We start from the raw sequence: 20,599 nt of genomic DNA on the forward strand, positions 1-20,599 counted from the left end.
TTGACTTCAATGGTGCAAGGTTTGGCCCCACAAGACTTCACTCCCTGAACTTATTTATACTGTATCTCTACTGCCTCTCACCTTTTTATAAACAGTTACATGGGTGCAAAAGTTGTGTAAGATGATTGCTAGTCATCATTCTCCACTTACTCAGCTTAGGGAAGATTACTAATATGTACTCACTGTATAAAGGTATGAATGAGAAATACAAGTGGAAGACAATGAAAACCCAACCCTTTGAAATATTAGCATGCATGTTTAAAAAATGTTGTTGCTGTTATTGGACAAAAAAAAAAAAAAATAATCAAAATTTACTTTTTTCCAAGAGGAAAAAATACTATTACCATTTTCTATCAATCATTCAAATGCTACATATTTAATTATGAATAACTAGGAAGGGTTCTACAATAAATTAAAAATACAAGACCAAATTCTTCTCTTATTTCTATCTGTATGACCCATAGGTTACACATACATATCTCAGAGCTGGCTCAGCTCTGCTCCTGTTGAAGTCAGTTGAGGTTTTATTGCTGATTTCAGTAATCAGAATTACACTCCTTCCCAATACAGGTCATCGCTGGGTCTGATTGTGCATCTCTTGTCAAACTGTTGGTTTTAACGTAACCCTACACATGAAAGATGTCTCAGGTCTGACTTTACAAGTAGGTGTTTATATTGGTCTGAAGAAGTAGCTGATGTTTCCATGAAGTCAGTTACCTTTCTAGTTCTAAAATAGAGGAACAATCCAGACCTACTTTGCCCTTGCTGATCAACAAACCTTTTCCTTTTCCTTTTGGAGCCCTTGACTGAACATCGATTGTCCGGATCTTCCAAGAGACAGCACTAATTAGCTCTCTTTGCAAACCTTCTTGAAATGCAAAAGGTAAGCAAGGCCTTAGGTAAGGAAGGTGTTTTTCTATTGCTGTTAGTACATTTGCTATAGGCCTATTCAAAAGTCTACTAAGATCAATGGAAAGTTTTTCACTGATTCCACCAGGCCTAGATAGCATACACCTCCAAGTAACACAGGGAAACAAGTGTATGGGTCCATTTACACAAGATGGCTACTGTGCATTAGCCTAATAACACTGTGCAGCAGCATAGTGGTTATTAAACAAGCTAACCACCTACTGAGCAGTGTTATTAGTCCAATGCACAGTAAGTGTCACTAAAAAACCATTCACCGGCACTACTGCACAGTAACTCTAGTTACTGCACGTTCAGTTAGTACCTCTTATTATAGGTACTAAACTAAATGTGCAGTAACTAAGTAGTAGAGATAAAATCTTTTATTAGACCAACGAGATTTTTGCAAAAAAATTTCTTCAATTGCAAGCTTTCGGGCCCAAACCCCCTTCATCAGGCATTGGAGAAAAGATTGTAAAAGTTCTCCTGGGTAGAAATGAAAGTTCATATTTCAGAGGATTTCACAGAGGAGTCAATAGATGGAAAACTCCTCAGTGAAATCCTCTGAAACATGAACTTTCATTTCTACCCAGGAGAACTTTTACAATCTTTTCTCCAATGCCTGATGAAGGGGGTTTGGGCCCCGAAAGCTTGCAATTAAAGACATTTTTTTGCAAAAATCTCGTTGGTCTAATAAAAGATTTTATCTCTACTACAAGTCCTGATTGCCTGTTCTTCTAGATCAATACGGCTACAACCTGGATACCAGTAACTAAGGCGCATTAATGAACAGATAGACATGCCCTATGTGTGTCAGGATTGGGAAGGGGCAGGCTCACTTCATTCTGTCCCCAGTTACTATTCGTTTCAGGGTAGAGAAGTTTTAGCCATTTTTGGAGACAGGAGTGGGAGCATCTCCAAACACAGACCTCTGAAAGAATTCTCTTCCTTGACTCAGCAGTATTTTCTTAGAAGCCATCTTCCCACGGATTTCCCTGCCCTCATTAGCAAAATATCCTCTTTCCTGGGGAATGAGATAGGGCTGCAACCAAGAACTGAAAATTCCTACTACTGGGAGAAACATCAGTTCCTCCATGTATTTGCTTCAGAGGAAACCACCCTTTATAGAACAGCTTCTCCCAGCCCTTCCTTCAAACACTCCAGTACCTGGAAAAAGCCCCTTTGCTTTTAAACTTGGGAGAAGGAAGGGATTTTGGCACTATTGCTCAACCTCTGCTTTGGGGCACGGGTCCTCATTTTATTATTTCCCTTTTTGTACCCTTTGCAAAGGAAAAGAGAAAAGAATCAAATGGTACAAGTTTATCATAAGTCTTGTGAGTTCATTGCAATTCTCTAACTAAACTGAAAGTGCTATCCTGTGGAAACAGGTCATCATTTGAGAACCTGAGCTTTCACTGTTGAAGAAAAGAGTTTGAAAACCTGAAGCCTATAGGCTCGTAACCCAGAAGGCAAATGAGGACAACTGGAAAAATCGCATGGTTTCTAGCCAATTTCATTATGTTGAGGCAGGAGGAAAGGGGAAAGCTGTCTCATGACTTTGGAATACTTGAAGTTGGGAATTCTGCTTTAAGTTCCTCTGCTGAACAGAGGATCCTTTGCTGTACATACAATATTTAGAAGGCATGGAAAGGAAATGATTCCAAGTCATGTTTGTGGAAATTCCAGGCCAGTCTAATAATATTGGATTACAAGGCACTTTACATTTGCAAAACTCTTTGTGACTCACTCCTCATAACATTCCTATGAGGTAGGAGGGAATGTGATCCCTGTTTTACAGAGAAGGAAGTCAAGGCACAGGCAGTGAAATGATTTTCCCAAGGTCACACACCAAGTCAACTGGCAGAACAAGGTTTTAAGTGCAAGATTCCATGCCTCTGAGACCCTTGCTCAATTCACTAGAGAGCAGTCTAGTGCCCCCCTAATATAAAAGAGAAGAAAATAACAGCCTTAGTCCTATAAAATACCAAATACTTACTGTTCCCTCCCACTTCAAAGGGAAACTGCAGATGATCGCATCAGCCAGCAGTTGGAGGTAGACACTCCGGAGCAGGTTCAATACAGCCTGGTTTTGGATTGCAGGATGCTTTCTACAGAGTACACATTTCTCTAAGCATTCATTTAGCTGGCAGCAGTCTAAAGGCTGGATATTGACAAGTCCTGAGCATTCCCAATGGAGTCAAAATCGAGCCATAAGCCCTTCAGGGTCAGACTAGAAACAGTGACAATAGCTACCAACCACCAAAGCTGCTTGAAAGTTACTGTCATTAATTTGTAATAACACTAACAGTGGTTCTTAAGCCAAGATATTTCTGAATTGTATATGCCATAGTCCTGCAGAGAGGTAATGAACTGTGGACCTCATCTGGGCTCAAGGTTACAAAATGTCACCTGGAACAAATTAACAAATAATTACCACTTAAAGTGAAAAGATTTTCTTTGTTATCCTCTAGTTAAATATTGTCCTCTGCGAATGTGTAAATACTGTATAGAATGAGTTCATTATCAGGAAGAGAGAGGAATGATGCCTCAGAGAGTTATATGTCCACTAGAATTGGAGTTTGGGTAGTGTGCTTTCAGAAATAATTTTATTTTCCAGTAATGACAATATGCAGTACCATATAAGAAATGAAATTGAAGAATTGATCTTATTCGTCAAATACAGGATAGCTTTAATATTAAAATTAACATATAAATTTAGCATCAATCTTATTTCCCCACTCATGTCCTCTGAGTAAATGCACATAAAGAATGAATCACTGAAACAGTATACTGAGAGAATCAAACTCATTTTTCAAATATGTCAGCACAAATGTGAGCTAAGCCTGTTTACCATGCACCCAACAAATGTTCTAGAGATGCCCCTTCAGACCTCTAACAAGGGCAAGTGTAGGTCCCTGCAGGAGAAACCACAAGCATATTTGAGACACCCTATAAAGAAGGCTGGGCTGTATCAGTTCTGTGAGGTTTGTTCACAAACATTCCTGACTCCAAGTAGCAGCCAACCTCCCTCCCTCCCTCTCCTTACTTTCATAATCACTGCTGGATTGTAAGCACTCCACAATCATTACTAATTGTTACTGATGGAATGAAGAACCATAGCTAGTATCCTCGTATTCACAGATAGAGAATTTGATTAAGTGACATGCCTTGGGTCACAAGGGCAGCCTGTAGCAGAATTAGGAAATAAACCCATGGGATCCAGATTCTTAATTAACCATTATCCTTCCTCCCATTTCTACAGTTATCAAGTGAATGGAGGTTGCTGGGTCAGGCTCATAAAAGAGAGATGAGTATTTTACTACTATTTTCCCTTCACCCCACATGAATGTATGGAACAGTACCAATGACAGCAGTAATTTAAAAACCTAACAGCACTAGCTGGTTGCTAGACTTCACCTTACTGGACACCCTAGGACAACACCCTACTGTCAAAAATATCTTCCCATGGATTTGCATGGGGTTTTCCAGTCTTAGTTTTGTTTTTGGGTGGCTGGTCAATATCTCCAAAATTACTCCTAGTTTTTGTTTATACAGCTCTGGTCTTCAAAAGCAGAAATATTTGCTCCAGTTTGGAAATGTTAAGTTTACTAAATCCAAAATCAGTCCACAGGATAGAGTTGGAAAATGCCAGTGTACCTACAGAGATAACTATCATATCTGAAGCAATTTAACTAGTCACAACCAACAATTCTATGAAGAAATAAGACCATCTATGTCTCATCTGTTCCCATTTAATCCAATAGCACACATATCCCTATTGATTTTAATAGGAGCAGAGCCATTTGGTGTAAATATAATTTATCACAACTGTGAAGGAAAAGCTACTGAAATGGGGAGAAAACTGTTGACTCACAATACTGCTGTGACAAATCACTGAAGCTGCAGAAACAGATGGCAGCCAGTATTATCCTGTTAGAGCTCCGCCTTTGGAAAGCTGGATTCAAATGTGACTTAATTCAAGAGTGAAATTATTATAGTAACAGCAATCCATAGGGGTCCATTGTCCACACTAAAAGGTCTCCCCACAATGTTGCACAACTGCTAGGATCTTTTCTGGTCCTGATCCTGCCTTCTTGGGCACACAATGAATTGAGCTGTCTGAGACTGACTGGGTGAATACCACTGTTGCATTTGCAGAGATGCATTGGCAGAGCTATGTAGGGAAATGTGTACGGTGTGGGCTTTCTTTGTCAGGTTCTTATAAGTACTATGACACCCTGGTTTTCACAATTACTGACTTTTAGAGAATAAAAGAAAAATAGAGGGCTGGCTTGTGTCAGTCATACCAGAAAATAAACGTAGAGACGGTGAAAAGAATGAGCTAAGATCCCTACTCTGGGCCTAACTCCACTCCTAGAGTGCTTTTTAAAATACCAGTAGTGTAATAGCATTGTCCTCTGAAGGAGTTATGTCTGGTTTACACTGAGAGTGAAATGGGAATGAGCAGTCCTTCCATCTAAGAATCTGAGGAACTATTTTTAGTGTTAGGCTAAAGGTAAGAAATGACCCTCCCTTTTCAGGAAGGAAGGGAGGTAAATCATTCTGATACATTTGGAATTCTTGCTACACAATAAGTATAAACGATGATATTCTCTCACTCTGCTTGCCTAAAATAGAGTTGCGTGAATAACTGATATTTCAGTTCACTGGCAGTTAAGGAAATGGTAAAAAAAAAATATTCAGGTGAACCTGTAACATGGTATAGCCAAGTATGAAAGTATGGGATAGAACAGAGGTGCCACTGATCTGCAACAGAATTTATATTAACATGTCCGATTTGTATTAGAGCTGCATCCATTCGGCTTCAGGGCCCTGATGTGCTAGCACTGGAATTGTTTTGATGGGGAACATAATGAACACCCCATGATGTTTTACCTACACTAAAATAGGGGTTACAGTACTACCAATGAGCTGACAAGCATATGTGGTCTTTAGTGAAAGGCTTAAAAATTGTGCTGGAAATTTAGAGCATACTTTAAAAGACGCGCAATTACTATAGTGTTTTAATTAGTATAGCATTGGAGATGGTGCTTAATGCTGCTTTGCCGTGCTCATGAAAGGGACTGAATTAATACCATGCACACGTGCAATAAATCATTCTTGAATCTGAAAGCATTAAATATTTGTAAATTACAAGTTGCTTTAATGTCTTCTATTGTCATAGGACCTCTCCTCCATGCCACTCAATCAGAGGAAAAAAAGGAGCTATGCAGTAACATCTTTTATTTCTCTTGTCTCTAAAATAACAAACTCCGCTTTACTCTGCCGAGCCCTCACAACCCTATTACACATATCTTCAAGACACAACGCCTTTATGGATTTTTATTCACTGTCATACTCATTCACTGGCTTCAACATAGCGGGTGAGATCCTCCACATGTACAAAATGGCCTACTTCCCCTGGCATTGATGAAGCTAGATACATTTATGCCAGCAAAATATCTGGCCTTCTATCTTCAGAAAGGTTCTTTTCCCAAGTATGAATGACAAACCAAGATAATCTTCTTAGTTTATTTTTCTAGAGTCCTTAGCATGCTACATTAACCTGACAATGTTTAATCTTGTGTTCATTTCACAATACATTTCATGCAATTCACAGCTGTAATTGGTTTTACACTGACATTACACGTTTTGACCTATCCATGTGAAAAGAATAATTCTTAATATTATTTGTCTCTAAAAAGTGTCCAAGCTTAAACAGCACAGAAGCAGTTCACACTAATCTCATGTGCAGTAAGTCTTTTTTAATGCATGGATGATTATTGTCATAGGAGTATAAGGTCCCTGTTTTAGTCCATTTGCAACTGAACTACTTTTGTTTGATTTCTTGTGTCCTGAGGAATCCTCTCTTATAAAACAGCATTCAAGTATTCTATTTTAACATTCCCGGTTGTCTGAGTTAAGGAGCAAGGCAGACCATCAGTTTTAGATTCCATTATAAATGTTCCATAGTCCCACAACTATTCTTAGCGTAAGAGTCTTCTTTTGTAATGAACATTCAGCACTAAAGTATAGCTATTTGGCATTATCCAGTGAAGTGCAAGAAATTAAATAAGTTATGTCTTTATTGCTAAAGTACAGTACACCAAGCAAAGTCATTTTTTTATTTAATTGCAAGAGGTTCATAGGGAATGCCTCCCTCTTCTTGATGCCCAGTAGTTCAGCTGCTTTGCAAATATCATTTAGTTATCACATATCAACTGTCATTCTAAGACGATGTATTGAGTATTCTAGAGTCTGAAGAATCAGATCTTTCATCATAGTCATCTTCTGTATAAATAGGCTGTTTAGACACAATTGGACATCCATCATCAGGGATTGAAATCCTAGGATCTTCTGACGAGCGTGAAGGAAGGACAGGCGAACTTCGGAAGACACTGGTAGAATTACTAGAGAAAGGGCTGACGTACTGGGACCTCAGCTGGTACTGCTGCTGCAGCGTCATGGTGTTCCACAAAGTGACATCATTAGGTAGAAAAGGACTGGACTGGTTTCTTGCCAAAGTATTCCTCAACATCAGTGGGTATCGGGGTGGTTGTGGGAAAGGGTGCTGTAAAGGTACAGCCAAAGGATTTGGCACAACATTACTAGAATCGGTGGAAAATCTCAGTGTGTCTGGAACTCTAAAGGCTGATCCTACAGACCACTTGGAAGAGGAAATAGGATATGAACTCAGTGTGTGTTCAAAAATGTGCCCATTGGAAGGCAAAACAAGACCGTCAGATTCCGCAGAAGTTCTGTCCCCACTGGCTACTGACGATCGGCTGGACAAAAGGACTTCAACAGCACTCACCAGATCGCCCCCACAGCCCTTCAAGATTAATTCAAGCACAGTCGGCTTTTGGTTGGGGAAGATTTTTTTTAACACTTCAAGTGGAGGTCTGTTGGCCTTCAAACTGAAAGGCAGAGAAACTGTCCCCGATGGACCTTCTATCAGGAGATGATTCTGTTCTGCATGATATTTGGGACTGTCTGGCCTGCTCTCTGTGCTGCCACCGGTTTTCTGTACTGCATAACCTCCTTCGTCTACTGACACTGTTTCAGGGCTCTCGGGAGTGAAGCAGCTTTTGACTTTTGTCGCATCTGGGGAACTCCTTTGGTCCGTGTCTTTGTCACTGTAGGTCTCAGCATTGTCTGTTCCGCTCGTGTCCCCCAAGCGTTCCTCACCCACATCTGTAAAGCAGAAGGCAGTTAGATTAATCCATTCAGCTAGCCCAAACCCCTTTACATGCATTACACAAATGAAGCAGGAATCTAGGAATCTAGCAAAGATAAGAATCACCAAGGTTTTTGTTATGCCAACTTTATGAATCTGTACCTAAACCCATCTATCTCTGCCGTGCCAAATGATAAAATACTAGTACTCAAACTCATGCAGAATTCTTTAATGGAGACAGTTGGTGTCCACTATGCAAATTACACCTTCTTGTAAATAGTCTTTCTACAATACATAGCCAGAGAATGGGCATAGTAGACTAAGCTGCTGCTGGATATTAGATTCAACTTCTTTGCAAGTGGCCGTAAAGAAAAACAAAAAAACAGATCACCTGAAAGCCAGCCTTCCATCCAGGAAGAGCACACACCAACTGCTGAAACTTCCTTAGCCTGACGAAGGGTTTTTGAACCCAAAAGCTTGCTTAATAACTTTTCTCCAACTATTTGGGTTGGTCTAATAAAAGATATCAAATTCACCCAAGGAACCTTGTCAGCCTTCCATACAGGCATTTAAACACTTTAAAGATCAGTAATTTTTAGAACTAAATCTTGTCCTTAGTGACTGGACTGAGTGTTGAAGGGGGGACCCAGCAGGTCAAGTCACCTCCACCAAGCCAAACTACATTAGTGGCACTCTTCTATGGCAGCCTATCTAGATCCCCTGCATCGGCTCTCTGACATCAATGTCCTCGCCCCAGGCAGTGGACCATGCTATTCCCACTCTGTCTGTGGTGGGGAGGGGTAGGATTGGTCCCATAGGTTTTGGGGGCTCTAGTTAGGCTGTGATTTATAAGCTTGTCATTGTACCCTGCAGAGGAGGAAGCCAAGAGCTTATTGCTGCAGATTAATAGGCACGTGTAGACGGGCCTGCAGAACAGAACTTGACTCTCTGCAGAGCTCCATGGATTTAATTGGGACTATGTTTTAAGCATATTGCTGTTACTCAGGGTGAGGCACGTGGAATCTGATTCCCATTATCATTTTTTAAATAAACACTATGCAGAGCACTAAAACGTTTTGTTCTGAGGCCTCACTTTAACCAGGCCAACTCACTTATCAGCCCTCTTAGAACAGGAAGCAGCACAGACAGTGAAATGCACTGGAGCTGCAAAATTATACTACTAAGCATTAATTCAGAACTACGAACTACTTAAATAGAACTGAGATAAACAAGTAGGAGTGCCCCACTGCACACTGCATAGCATGTCTTCCCTAGTAGTCATCTGGACAAGGAAAGTTAATTTTGCCAGAGTGCTGATTAAGTGTTTTATCAGCCAGCTCAACACCTGAGATGCACATGCAGTTCTCATCCTTCTCATTCCACTCAGAAGGGGGGAAGAGGTATCATCCTCTGCCTTCCTACATCCCTAGATAAGGAAACAGGGCCTAAGTTATATCCTTTGGAGTATACTGTCAGGAAGGGGGGAGATTCTTGGGATTCACAATGACCCTCCATTGGCCTAAGGATACCCCCAGAGCTGCAGCTATATTATGTTTTGTTGTCACATGCAATCATGCACACAGGCTCATCTGCTCTGAGAAAGTCTCGCTTTTCAGGGTTCTATGAACAGACATAACAAGACCTGGAAGGAGAGACTCTGGGGCCCCAGAGTCAGGCCTGAGACCCACATGCTGCACCTTGCTAAGTATCATCAGTCCTCCTAGTTTTCCTAAAGCTCCTGATATCTGCATCATTCATTCTGCAGAGGACCAATGCCCTACAAATCGTAACTCAAAAGGAATTTGACAAGGGAAAAATCCTTGTGTAGATTTCATCCCCCATCCTCCTTCAGAAAATCTAGCATATGGGGAAACCCCAAGAATAGTCTAGCTATTTTTAAAGGTTGTAAGACAGATATTAAAAAGCAATGTAAGGCCAGGGCTTTACCATATTTTGCTCTATGATATAGATTATGAACAGGAGAAGTAATAGTTGTATGTGCCATTAAATCATGCAGAAACTATGTTTGCGCATTTCCTCCATGCTCTCAGCATGTCATTCCCGCTATAGCAGTAAAAGGGGAAGGTGGGGAACAGAAAATGTTTCCATGAGTAAATATACTCCAACAAGCCAAACCCCTATAAACATTTTTAAATTGACGTAAGTTTGCTCATAGAAACTATATGTAGACTAGCCACTAATTACTACGGAAGAAGACTATCTACTCTCAATCCTACCCTGCCTCTTGCCTAGCACACAGCTGCCATGCACCTCTTTAGGGTTCTGATCCTAAAGACTCCATGCACAGCTTCTGTTGAAGTCAGTGGAAGCTTTGCATGTGAAAGGACTGCTGGACTCATAGTCTGAAGGTTAAGAAGTGACTGCAACTGTAGCCCTTCCACCGTAATTTCCTGTGGGAAAGCACTTGAACATGAACTGATCATGCTATGGTGCCCAACATTACCAGGTAACTGATATGCGAGTAGATATATTTCAGAAATATTTGTTTCCAAAATATATTTACTGCTGTTTCCATTTAGCACAAGGCACTGTGTAACATAGCAAATAGACATTAAAAAAAAGCATAATACATTGCATCTCCTAAATCAGGGAAATATGGCCTCTGTCCTGAAAAAATATGACTTTCAGGGTTTTATTACATTTCTTTTTTTAAATAACATTTGTTAATACTCGCCTTTTTAAATTTGGCTAAAAATGATTTTTAAATTCTAGACATTTAAATTCTAAAAATTAAGCATATTTAAAAGAGCCAAAAGTTCACACACACACTGACTTCAAGAACATCAGGATACTTCCGCAACCCACTTCTCTATATAATCCTCACTCTTAACTACATATGTAAGCTAATGATTACTAAAACATCCACTACATTAGTGTGTGTGTGTCTGTTGGGGAGTGGGGCAGGAAGGATACACGTCTCACAAGATCAACAAAAGTGGATTTTGATTATGTCAATGAACTAGGGATAGATTCGCTCCTTATTGGCACTAGAGCCCAGTGACCCTATTTAAACTTAGTAAATATTTAGAAAACAATATATAGCAAAGCTGGCCGAATGTTAATAATAACATTTTTCTCTGCCTGGATGTCAGTTGGAAACCTCTTTTCCTGCTGAACTGAACTGGATGGCATACACCAACTCACCTACCCCAAAGTCCCGGCAAGATCACTTGGATTTCTTGCCTGGAAGAATTTGTTTATTTTGTGTAACTCATCTGAGCACTGATTTCCCTGCCACCCTGCGAATGGTGTGCAGGTGGGACTAGGCAAAGAAAATGTCCTGTTGGCTCTTTCCTACATTTCCGCCTTTTTGAGGTTAGATTTTCACTAACTTTCAGTGAGCAGAGAATAACAACTGACAAATAACCAGGGAGCTGGGAAAGACAAACAAACCTATACAAATACATTCCAGATGCTAAAATGTAGAAATATGACTTGCTGAGCCACCACACTTAGCACATTCATTTTGCATTGCTTCCAAATACTTCACAAGCTTCCACTATTGAAATACACATTTCGTTAAAAATAAATGTGTTCTTTGTTCTAAGACCACTGTATCTTCCTGTAATACTTACTAACTAAAGGTGGTCAGAATTTTATAGTAACTTTATAGTAAGAAACCTTGGGCTCAGACAACCATTTAGTACATTTTAAATAAAATGTATACTGGTTCTCACTGAATGTGGTTATGGCTCGCATCCAGTGAACTTTTTCCTAGCCTTGAAAAAATTAAAAAGAATTGGTTTCCTCATTTATGCTATGTATGGTGAACTGCTATAACATATCACATACACAAACTTTATAGATAAATACAGGTATAGATAAGATGAATAAAGAATAAGCATATATATTTAATTACAATATTTCATGTATACATGCATGAAAATAAGTATTGTAAATTCTGAGGGAGATAATATAGCACAGCTTTCCTTTAAATATTTCATACTAAAGATGGCAAGGTGCTCAAATGCTATGACAATGGTTTAAGGAGATTTATACTTATATTCTGAAAGTATCTCAGAAAGAGAAAAAAACTCTCACTTGAATTTATTCATTTACTGGAAACTTGTTTAATACTCTGGACAAAGTACCTCTCTGCTTAATGGTTCCACTGATGACCTTTGTGCAAATAGCTCTAAATTGTACCACAATCAAGAGAGATCTTCCTGTAACCCAAATTTATGCCAGTCCCACACATATCTGCTTTTATCCCCATTTCTATTATTGTAACGAACTGACACTTAAAATATCAGAGGGAGAGTCATGAAACTGAAGACGTGTGAAACTTGCATCGAGTTAAAGAAATGAAGCCCACTACATTGCAAACTGTTCATATTTTCCCCCTTGGACAATGTTATGCTGTGAGTACTAAAGGAAACTTGGGAAACTGAAGCTCTCATATGCCTCTTTTGTGCTGTTTTTACATACGCTCATAACTACTAATAAGAAGTGGGAACATTATACCTGCCATTTATGTGAAAGGTAAAAATATGAAATGGAAAAGTAACTGTTTAGGGTAACATACAGACATGTAAGGAAACAGGGAGAAATTAAGATACCTATAGTCAAAGTGTCAGATTCCAACACCCTGGCTCACACTGGGTACAACTTTATTCAAAAAGGAGTTTCCAGTGAAGAGATCAGGACCATTTCAGAAGTAAGCCTGCTCAAAGGAAGGGCTCTAAATCAGGAAAAGCTCCCTACTCCGGGACTAGTCTTCAAAGGGTAAAATTTGCAGGTGGTACTTGGGAAACCAAGTGCCAATTCCTCCATGGGCTCCGGCATCCTGTGCAACTGGCCAAGACACTACCTCTGCACCTCACTTCCCCATTTATAACAGGAGGTCAGAAGGATAAGAAAAGACTGGGAGGTACTCAAGACTCAGTAATGGGGCCATAGAATTAGAAATGTGGATTTAAGTACCAAAAACATAAGCCTGGACAAGGGATATATTTGGTAGCCGTGTTGGTCTGAGACCAAAAGAAATGCAAAACTCTAGAACCCTTGGTTCAGAAACGATACCTTTTATTAGACCAACTATAAAACATATAATATATATATGTATAAAAAACTTTATATAAAAAAATTATAAATGTATAAAAGCCTGGACAAAGCATTGGGGAACAATCCGTGGCCCAATTACCTCGCTGTCAGTATGGTGCTCTCTACAGACACCATCCTCTATTAGGGAAAAGTGATCAAAAAACTATCTATGCTCTCCAATCTCATTGTAAATTAAGAAAAACCCTGTTCATTCAGCTGCACAAGGAAGGCTGCTTTCTCTGCAGTGCGTGATACTGTGGTTTGAGGTATATTGGCCACTGTCCATTTCCTCTTTCTCAGGAGCCCAGGGAATTGCAACTTGGACTACGAACGGGCTAATGAAGAGTAAATTCCTGCATGCAGGAAGGCAGCCAGGGTGAAGATGGGCCAAACCCTCCTTCCCTTCCATGAAGAAGTGCAACATGAAGGAAAGGGGCTGAGAGTGCAGTGGGGTGTTTGATTTATGAAGATTTACTCCTTTTCCCCCTGTAAAGCTGTTAGCAGAAAGTGCTGACTGGCTGGCAGGGAAGAATTTCTCATCAATGCTCTTTGATTGTATTTTGCAAACAAAATGCCTGTTGCTTGGTAACATTTCACTTGAGCCTGACCTTCTCCGAAAGTTATTGCTATCAGATTCGATTTACACTGTCCTCCTGTGATTACTGTAATCTTTTAAGCAGGGAAGTTCATATATCAGGAGAAAGAAAAGTTGGGCCTGCAAGTCAATATCGCTCCTATCCACCAGATTGATGTCCTGCTGGCGGACTTTATTTGTTTCACTTTCTGGAGAGAGCAGAGCTGGGATTCTCACGTCAAGTTCCTTCCCCTGGGTTTGTAGATGCCCCTGGCCAGATTTTGCCACCCCCTGCCCCTCCACCAAGGCATTGGTGGGGTATCACCCCTGCTCTCTTAGATGTCCAGAGTTTCAGACAGGCTAGGAAAGCCCTCTGGCCACTTCGTTTCCCTGCTGGGGTTGCAGGGCCCAGAATGTGGGGGGCTTTACTTTGCTGCTTGCGGGTGGGAGAGGGAAGGAAGCATGGGGCAGCTCTGGGAGCAAGTATTGGGCACAGGAGGAGACAGCTGGACTCCAGGGAGATGACAGCCCCTTGCCATACACATGTTGCACTTGAGGGCTCCGGGAAGAAGGGTGCTGGGGGGAGTGGTATGGGGCTGCTCTGCCCAGCTTCCCCCCCACCAGCTTGGCTCCTCGGAGCTACAATGGCTGGGCATCATCCCCAGGTCTCTCCCCATGAGGGAGCAAAACTCCTGCTGAAGGGAGAGACTTCCTGGCCTGGGGGGCTAGGTGGCTGGGGTGACGACGGAGCCTCCACTCCAGCCTGCCCGCCCTGCCAGCGACCAAGAAGGGCAGAGAAAATGGAGCCTGGGGCCCAGGGCAACTCACCCCACACCCTTGCATGAGAGAGCTCCTACCTTCCCCCAGACCAGAGTCCAAATTATGGGGGAGCTTGGGGCAGCTGAGCCCCCACCCCCATAAGAGATGAAAACCCTCCTGTAAGATTTGAAAATCATAATCTGGAGAGGAGGTCTCGGAGTAGACTTGTTAACCAATGAACCAGTTTAACTTAGTGTTAAACCCCTCCAAGACCCACCCCCAAGAGTCAAAGTGTAACTCCTGACTATCAGGGACAAGCGGGCTGCCCCCAGGGACCAGTGCACATGGCTCCAAGGCGGGCGGGAGCCCTCGGAGTTTGGTGCAGAGCCCAATGCACCAGCCCCAGGCTCCAGCCAAGCCCCCTGCTTCACTCCCACGGGCCGGGATGGCGCGGGGCTGAGCCTGAGAAAGCCTCAGCTTGTCCATCGGGGGTTTCCTCCCCACGGGCAGCAGCCCCCCCCAAGACTATGAGGGCCGCTGGGATGCACAGCGCTGCCCCCACAGCTGCCATGTGTGGGGATGAAGAGGGCTGGAAACCCCCCTGCGCCTTCCTCTGGCTCAGGGGCCATGTCCCTGCTCTCTGCACACTTTCTCTGCCTCAGGCTTTCGCTGGGGCCATGAGGAGCAGCCTGGCAGCCCCTCTGCGTGCAGGGAGCTTCTGTCCCTCAGGGAGGAGGATTTCCAGAATGATTTTGCTGAGCCAAAACAAAAATAAATCTCTAAAAAAAGTGTTAGCTGTAAAGTTATTCAGAGGGGAGGGAAGAGGGGCTGAAGAATGAAGTAAACAAATGGCAGGAGCTGCTGCCCCACTCTCACATTGCCCCAGGAGAGCGCACAAACAGGGCAGGGTCTGCGGGGGTGGGGGAGCCGGGCAGGAAAAGCAGGCTCCAAGGGGGATCTGATTGTGTCCCACCGGGGGCCGCACAGTGCCTGCTGGCTGGGAGCTGCCCCTTCCCACTCATCTCCGCTGCCAGTCCCCACTGGGGCGAGTGAGGAGGGAGCAAGCCACGGATCTGGCCTGGAACAAATTCAATCGGGCTGGGCATAAGGGCTTTGCCCTCGCCTTGCCATACAAGCTGCCATCTCCTGGGACAGCCCATGGGTCCCTCTTGCCCAGTGCCTTGCAGGGGCAGAGAGTGGAGCTGAAAACAAGTGAGGAGTGGGTCTGAGGAGGGTCTTCCCCACTCCTCTCTCGCTTGCAGCCCCCAGCGTGGGGGGCTGATCCAGAGGCTGTGCCCCTCACTCCCCTGCTGCCCCTTTCCTCCAAGAAGGTGTCCAGTCCCTTTCTGAATCTGCCTAAACCATCAGCTTCCCCCGCATCTGGGGGCAAGGAGTCCCGCAGGCTTTGAGGCACTGCATGAAGAGGAGCTTCCTTTTGTTTCTTCTCAACTTCCTACCTTCTCCTTTCATCTTCTGCCCCTGGTTCTTGCCCGCTGAGAGAGGCAGTGATCAATCCCCACCAGCTTTCTCCTGCCCGTGGACTTTGCAGGGCTGGGAGGTCACCTCATGCAAGGCAGGATCATCCCTCTCCAAACCCTCCCTGTACAAGTAGGTAAATCTCCTCTCCAGCCTCTCTTTTCTCAACCACCCAGGCCTGGGCTCCTCACAGGGAAGCCCCTCCATCCAGCTGATCAGCCTGGCAGCCCTGCTCTGGGTCAGGCCAGCGTCCCCTAGGCAGCTCATCTCCAGGGAAGGAGAGTCCTTTCCCTTTTTGGGGGGAGGGAGGGATCCCACTCAGCCTGAGCCCCCCATGCCTCGGGAATGAGGGCCAATGAGGGCTGGAAGGGAGGGCATCCAGCCCGACACCCTGCTCCGAGCAGGACCCACCGCATCCGGACCAAAGGCTTTGTCTCGCCGGCGCTCCCAGCCCTCCAAGGCGGGAGGAGGCTCCCTGCGCTGAGAAAGTTTGCCCGGTCTCTCCAACCCAACCCCGCCCGGCCGCGGGAGCCTCACCTGCTTTGGGCGGCGGCTGAAGGCCGGCGGGCGGGTCGGGCGCCCAGCGCAGGGCGGCGGCGGCGGCCAGCTCGGCCGGGGGGCGCTGCGGGCTGGCGGGCGGCGGCGGCGGCGGGGCGCCGGGCAGGGCTCGCAGGGAGTCGGGGATGAGGCTCTCGAGGCTCTCGTTGGCCTGCTGCCGCCGCAGCGCCACCTGCGCCGCCATGACCCGCTGCCGCTCGATGATGAGGATGCACTTCTCGCAGGTGCAGTCCTTGAAGCGGCAGTAGCGCTTGTGGCCCTTGAGCCAGCTGAGCACGCCGTGGTTGCGGCACCGCGCGCACTTGGGCGTGCGCTGCAGGGGCGCCCGCGGCGGCTGCGACACGGGGCCGCCCATGTACAGGTAGGGCGAGCCGTAGCCGTTCATGCCCCGAGCCGCGCGCTGCTGCGGCCGCAGCCTCTGCCTCCGTGCGGCCGCTCGCCGGCCCGAGCCCCAGCCCCGCACCTGCCTCCCACCTGCGCCCGGCCTGGGGGCGGGCCGCGGGAGGGAGCGGGGGGAGGCGCGCCGGCTCCTGGGCAGCCGCTGCAGCCACTGGGAAGCGGGCGGGAGGAGTGTGTGCGCGCTGGGGAGGGGGGGCTCCCCCACTTGGGGCTTGCTGCTGCTGCCTCCAGGGCTGGGCCGGGCTGGGGGCAGCCGACCCCTCGCTTGCGGCTTCTCGGGGGGGTTCCCCAGCACCCCTCGCTTGCAAGGAGGGCGGGGAGGTGTCCCCCCCCCCCCTGCAGCAATGAGGTGCCTGAGCGGGCTGCACGGGCCCCGGCTGCTCTGCACCAGTGGGACCCGCCGCGCTAAGTTTCACAGGACGGGTACCAGGGGAGAAGGAGCCGGGCGAGAGGCGCCGGTCCCATCCCCTGCGCCCGCCGCAAACCGGCTCCCAACCGGCCGCGATCGCATTTCCTGGCGGAAACAAATGGCCGGAGCCGGCGGGCCCGAGGTCTTGCCTCCCCGCCCGGCTGTTTCTCGCCAAGATGGCTCCTGCCATGCCCCCCCGGGCAGCCCCCTCCCCGGCGGCCCACCCCGAGCCGCAGTCCGTAACTCTGCTTTCCAGCTCCCCCAGCCCGCGCGGCTCAGCTCCCGGGCAGGCAACCAAAGGCGCTTCCCAGCAACCTTCCCCGAAGAAAAAATAACCCCCCAAACCCCGCCGTGAATGCAGCTTGGGATGAAGCAAATTCATCTCAGGCGGTTGTTAAACCCGGACAACCCCCCGAGCTGACTTTCGGAGCGTGGCGATCGCCCTTCTGCTCCCACATTCACTCCGTGCCAGGGGCCGCGGGCTGGTGGCCGCGTTTGAAAGTTTGCCTTTGTTGTTCCTCAACCAACATTTTGTTAAAAAGAAGTTAGTTTTATGCCGCGGCTGTTTGATGGCAGCGGTGACATATTTAGCAACTTTCAAACGTAGAGATCGCTCATTCACTTCGAAAAGTCTTTTTGCCCAGAAGGAGTAAAAGTGCGAGACGGATACACGCGACCTGAGATTTCACTCGGTCCCGTGTTCCTTTTCAAAGCCCTCCTTCGCTTTCCCAGCTGGTCGATTCGTATTTTACACACAAATCTTGCCGCTATCAAAGGAGAGGGGCTTCTTGTCTAACTCATCTGTTGCTTTTTACATGACGAGGAAACTGAAACAGATCGGGAATAGGGCACGCAGTCCATTTATTTTCTGCAGAATGCCCAAATCGCAACACAATGTTTCCCCCGTATTGTTTGTGTCTCTAACGTTGGTTGATGCTAGTCTCACCCCGAGAATATTACACAGACATAGACCACGTTTCCTACAGGCAATTTTAAGCCCTTGCAAAAATCTCTCTCTCTCTCTCTCTATATATATATATCTATATGTATCAATCTGTATCTAGAGATTTTTTTCTATATATCTATACCTACATATAGCTATATATCTAGATATCTATATATGGAGAGCTATATATATATATATATATATATATATATATATTTATATTTATCTATCTATAGATAATACATGCATGTATATAGATAAACTATAGCTATAGATATACACACATGCATATTAACAAACGGTAAGTTTGATAGATGTGTGAGATGTATATAGATATATATCTATGTATCTCACACTTAGTTTTTGAATATTTAGCCGTAGGGTGTGAGATATATATCTAAAAGATAGATACATATATGTACATAATTTCCTGTATTCAAAACTGTATGTATGTATATATTATGTATGTGTATAAATATATCACTTACGGGTTTTGAATACAGCAAGTCGGGACAACTAATCCCATAGATCAAATGCACGCTTACGAATTTACATTAAAAAACTTAAAATATGAGGAAGCGCGTTTACGTTTAAAAAACAAATTAAAATATAAGGCAAAATCGTCTACAGAATCCACCTGGAAAAACTGATGAACCTAGGACATGTGGTTAACTGAATGAGGCGCTGGATTCTTGATGATCCCTACTGTAATAAATGCTATCGCTCTGCTATGGCTCTACTGGCTTTATTTAATTTTGGGGGGAAAGAACTTTTGTCTCCCGGATCTTATGTCGAGACCCCCAAGACAAATCTTTCTCCGAAGATGTTTTGGACTGTATTCCGCGGCTCTGGATTTCCCAGAGCAGAGCAGGGAGTCTCACTGACTCTGTCACCTATCTGGCCACGCATCTCTCTATCCACCGCTGCCATTATTAGGTCGTGGGGCCCCTGTTTCACTTGAGTGCACATCGGGAGTTTAGGCTGAACCGCTCGTTTGATATAGGGCAGTAATCCTTTTTTCATATTTGATGGGAATGTTTTCCATATCCTAGTATTTGACAACATCTCCCTATAGGGACAGGTTTGTATTTATGTTAGCAAAATGTCCCCTGCCTGAAAGTCTATTGTAACCCAACACCTGACAACCCCGAGTCCCATTTCTGTTTGCAGAAAAGGTTTATTCAAGCACATAATGGGATCCCAGCAGAAAGCCTTTCAGAAGCAGGGGCTATGGTAAACTTCACCACATGAACTCCGTTTCCAGGGCTATTAAGCTTTTAATTGGAAAATAGCAGAGGAAATTTCAAGGTGACTATAACGTGTTAGCAGTTAGCGCCGAGAAGAATAGAGTGAAAGGGAATGAATGTGCAAAGCATATGGTCCAAATAACATTTAGGGGGAGAGTGCCCGGTTCTCCTAAATCCAGCAGCTTTAGACGTTTATGGGAAAAATCCTGCGGGAGCTCAGGGGAGGGGGAGGGCAAAACCCAAATGTAACTTCATTTGAGTGAACCCGCTGACAATCGGTTGCTCTTCGATGTTGATTTTTCTTGGGATAATCCACAGATCAGGCTCAGACCGTCTGGGAAATGCAATCTCCAGGGGCCGCCTGGGAATGCTTTGAAAAAGCAAACCTGGGCGAGCTCTGGAGAGCCCGGGCACAAGCAGCCAGCTGACCATCCCTTCGCCATTGCGCGGGCATTGGCACCGCGGGGGGGTTGCGGGCTGTGCTGACATCCTCGAGCCCTGATGACACTAGGGGTGCGGGGGGCACCTCTCTCCTGTCGCCCCCCGGCTTCAGCAACGGGATCTTCCCGTCGCTTGCAATCGCTGCTGGTGAATTTGGGCAACTTGGCAAGCGGTCGCTGCCGCCTGGCAGAGGGGGGCAGAGGGGGATAGAGATGTGCCATGGCCTCTCTACCAAGCCGCCTCCGGTGCACAGAAGATGCCCGAGCCTGGGACTGACCAGCCAGTCAGTGACTGCAAGCTGGTGCTTGTTTTCCCATCATGACTGCGAGACAGAAACGCCCGACAGCTGCAATGAGCTCCTCCATGCGAGGAAACAGTGGCATGAAATACACCGCAGATCCCATGAAAAACAATTTTAAACAATTGCTTATCCGGGTCCAGGATCACACTAATAAACTAGGGCGACTAGAACAAGCAGCTAGGGGAGCCCCCGCCGCCCGGACAGCTGTAGGATGTCACTGCTTCCCGGCCACGGGGGCAAATTTGGGAAAGGCTGGGGAAGGCAGGACTTCACTGCTGCCCCCCGCTTCGGCAGCATCATCCCTTGAGAGCCTGAAGGGCTCGTAGCGGCCAAGCTGAGACT

At 45.3% G+C, this 20,599-nt stretch overlaps 1 protein-coding gene across 1 annotated transcript; it reads right to left on the bottom strand.

Annotated features, from left to right (window-relative positions):
• Positions 1 to 6,424: 6,424 nt before the first annotated feature.
• On the bottom strand, positions 6,425 to 17,464 carry DMRT3 (doublesex and mab-3 related transcription factor 3). Its single transcript, XM_059724770.1, has 2 exons — positions 16,494 to 17,464; positions 6,425 to 8,100 (listed from the first exon to the last, which is right to left on the bottom strand). The coding sequence occupies exons 1-2, from the start codon at positions 16,897 to 16,899 to the stop codon at positions 7,136 to 7,138; spliced, it is 1,371 nt and encodes a 456-aa protein (XP_059580753.1). The 5' UTR covers positions 16,900 to 17,464; the 3' UTR covers positions 6,425 to 7,135.
• Between the last annotated feature and the right edge of the window lie 3,135 nt (positions 17,465 to 20,599).

This window comes from Alligator mississippiensis, chromosome 3 (genome assembly GCF_030867095.1).
Source record: "Alligator mississippiensis isolate rAllMis1 chromosome 3, rAllMis1, whole genome shotgun sequence".
Taxonomy (NCBI): domain Eukaryota; kingdom Metazoa; phylum Chordata; order Crocodylia; family Alligatoridae; genus Alligator; species Alligator mississippiensis.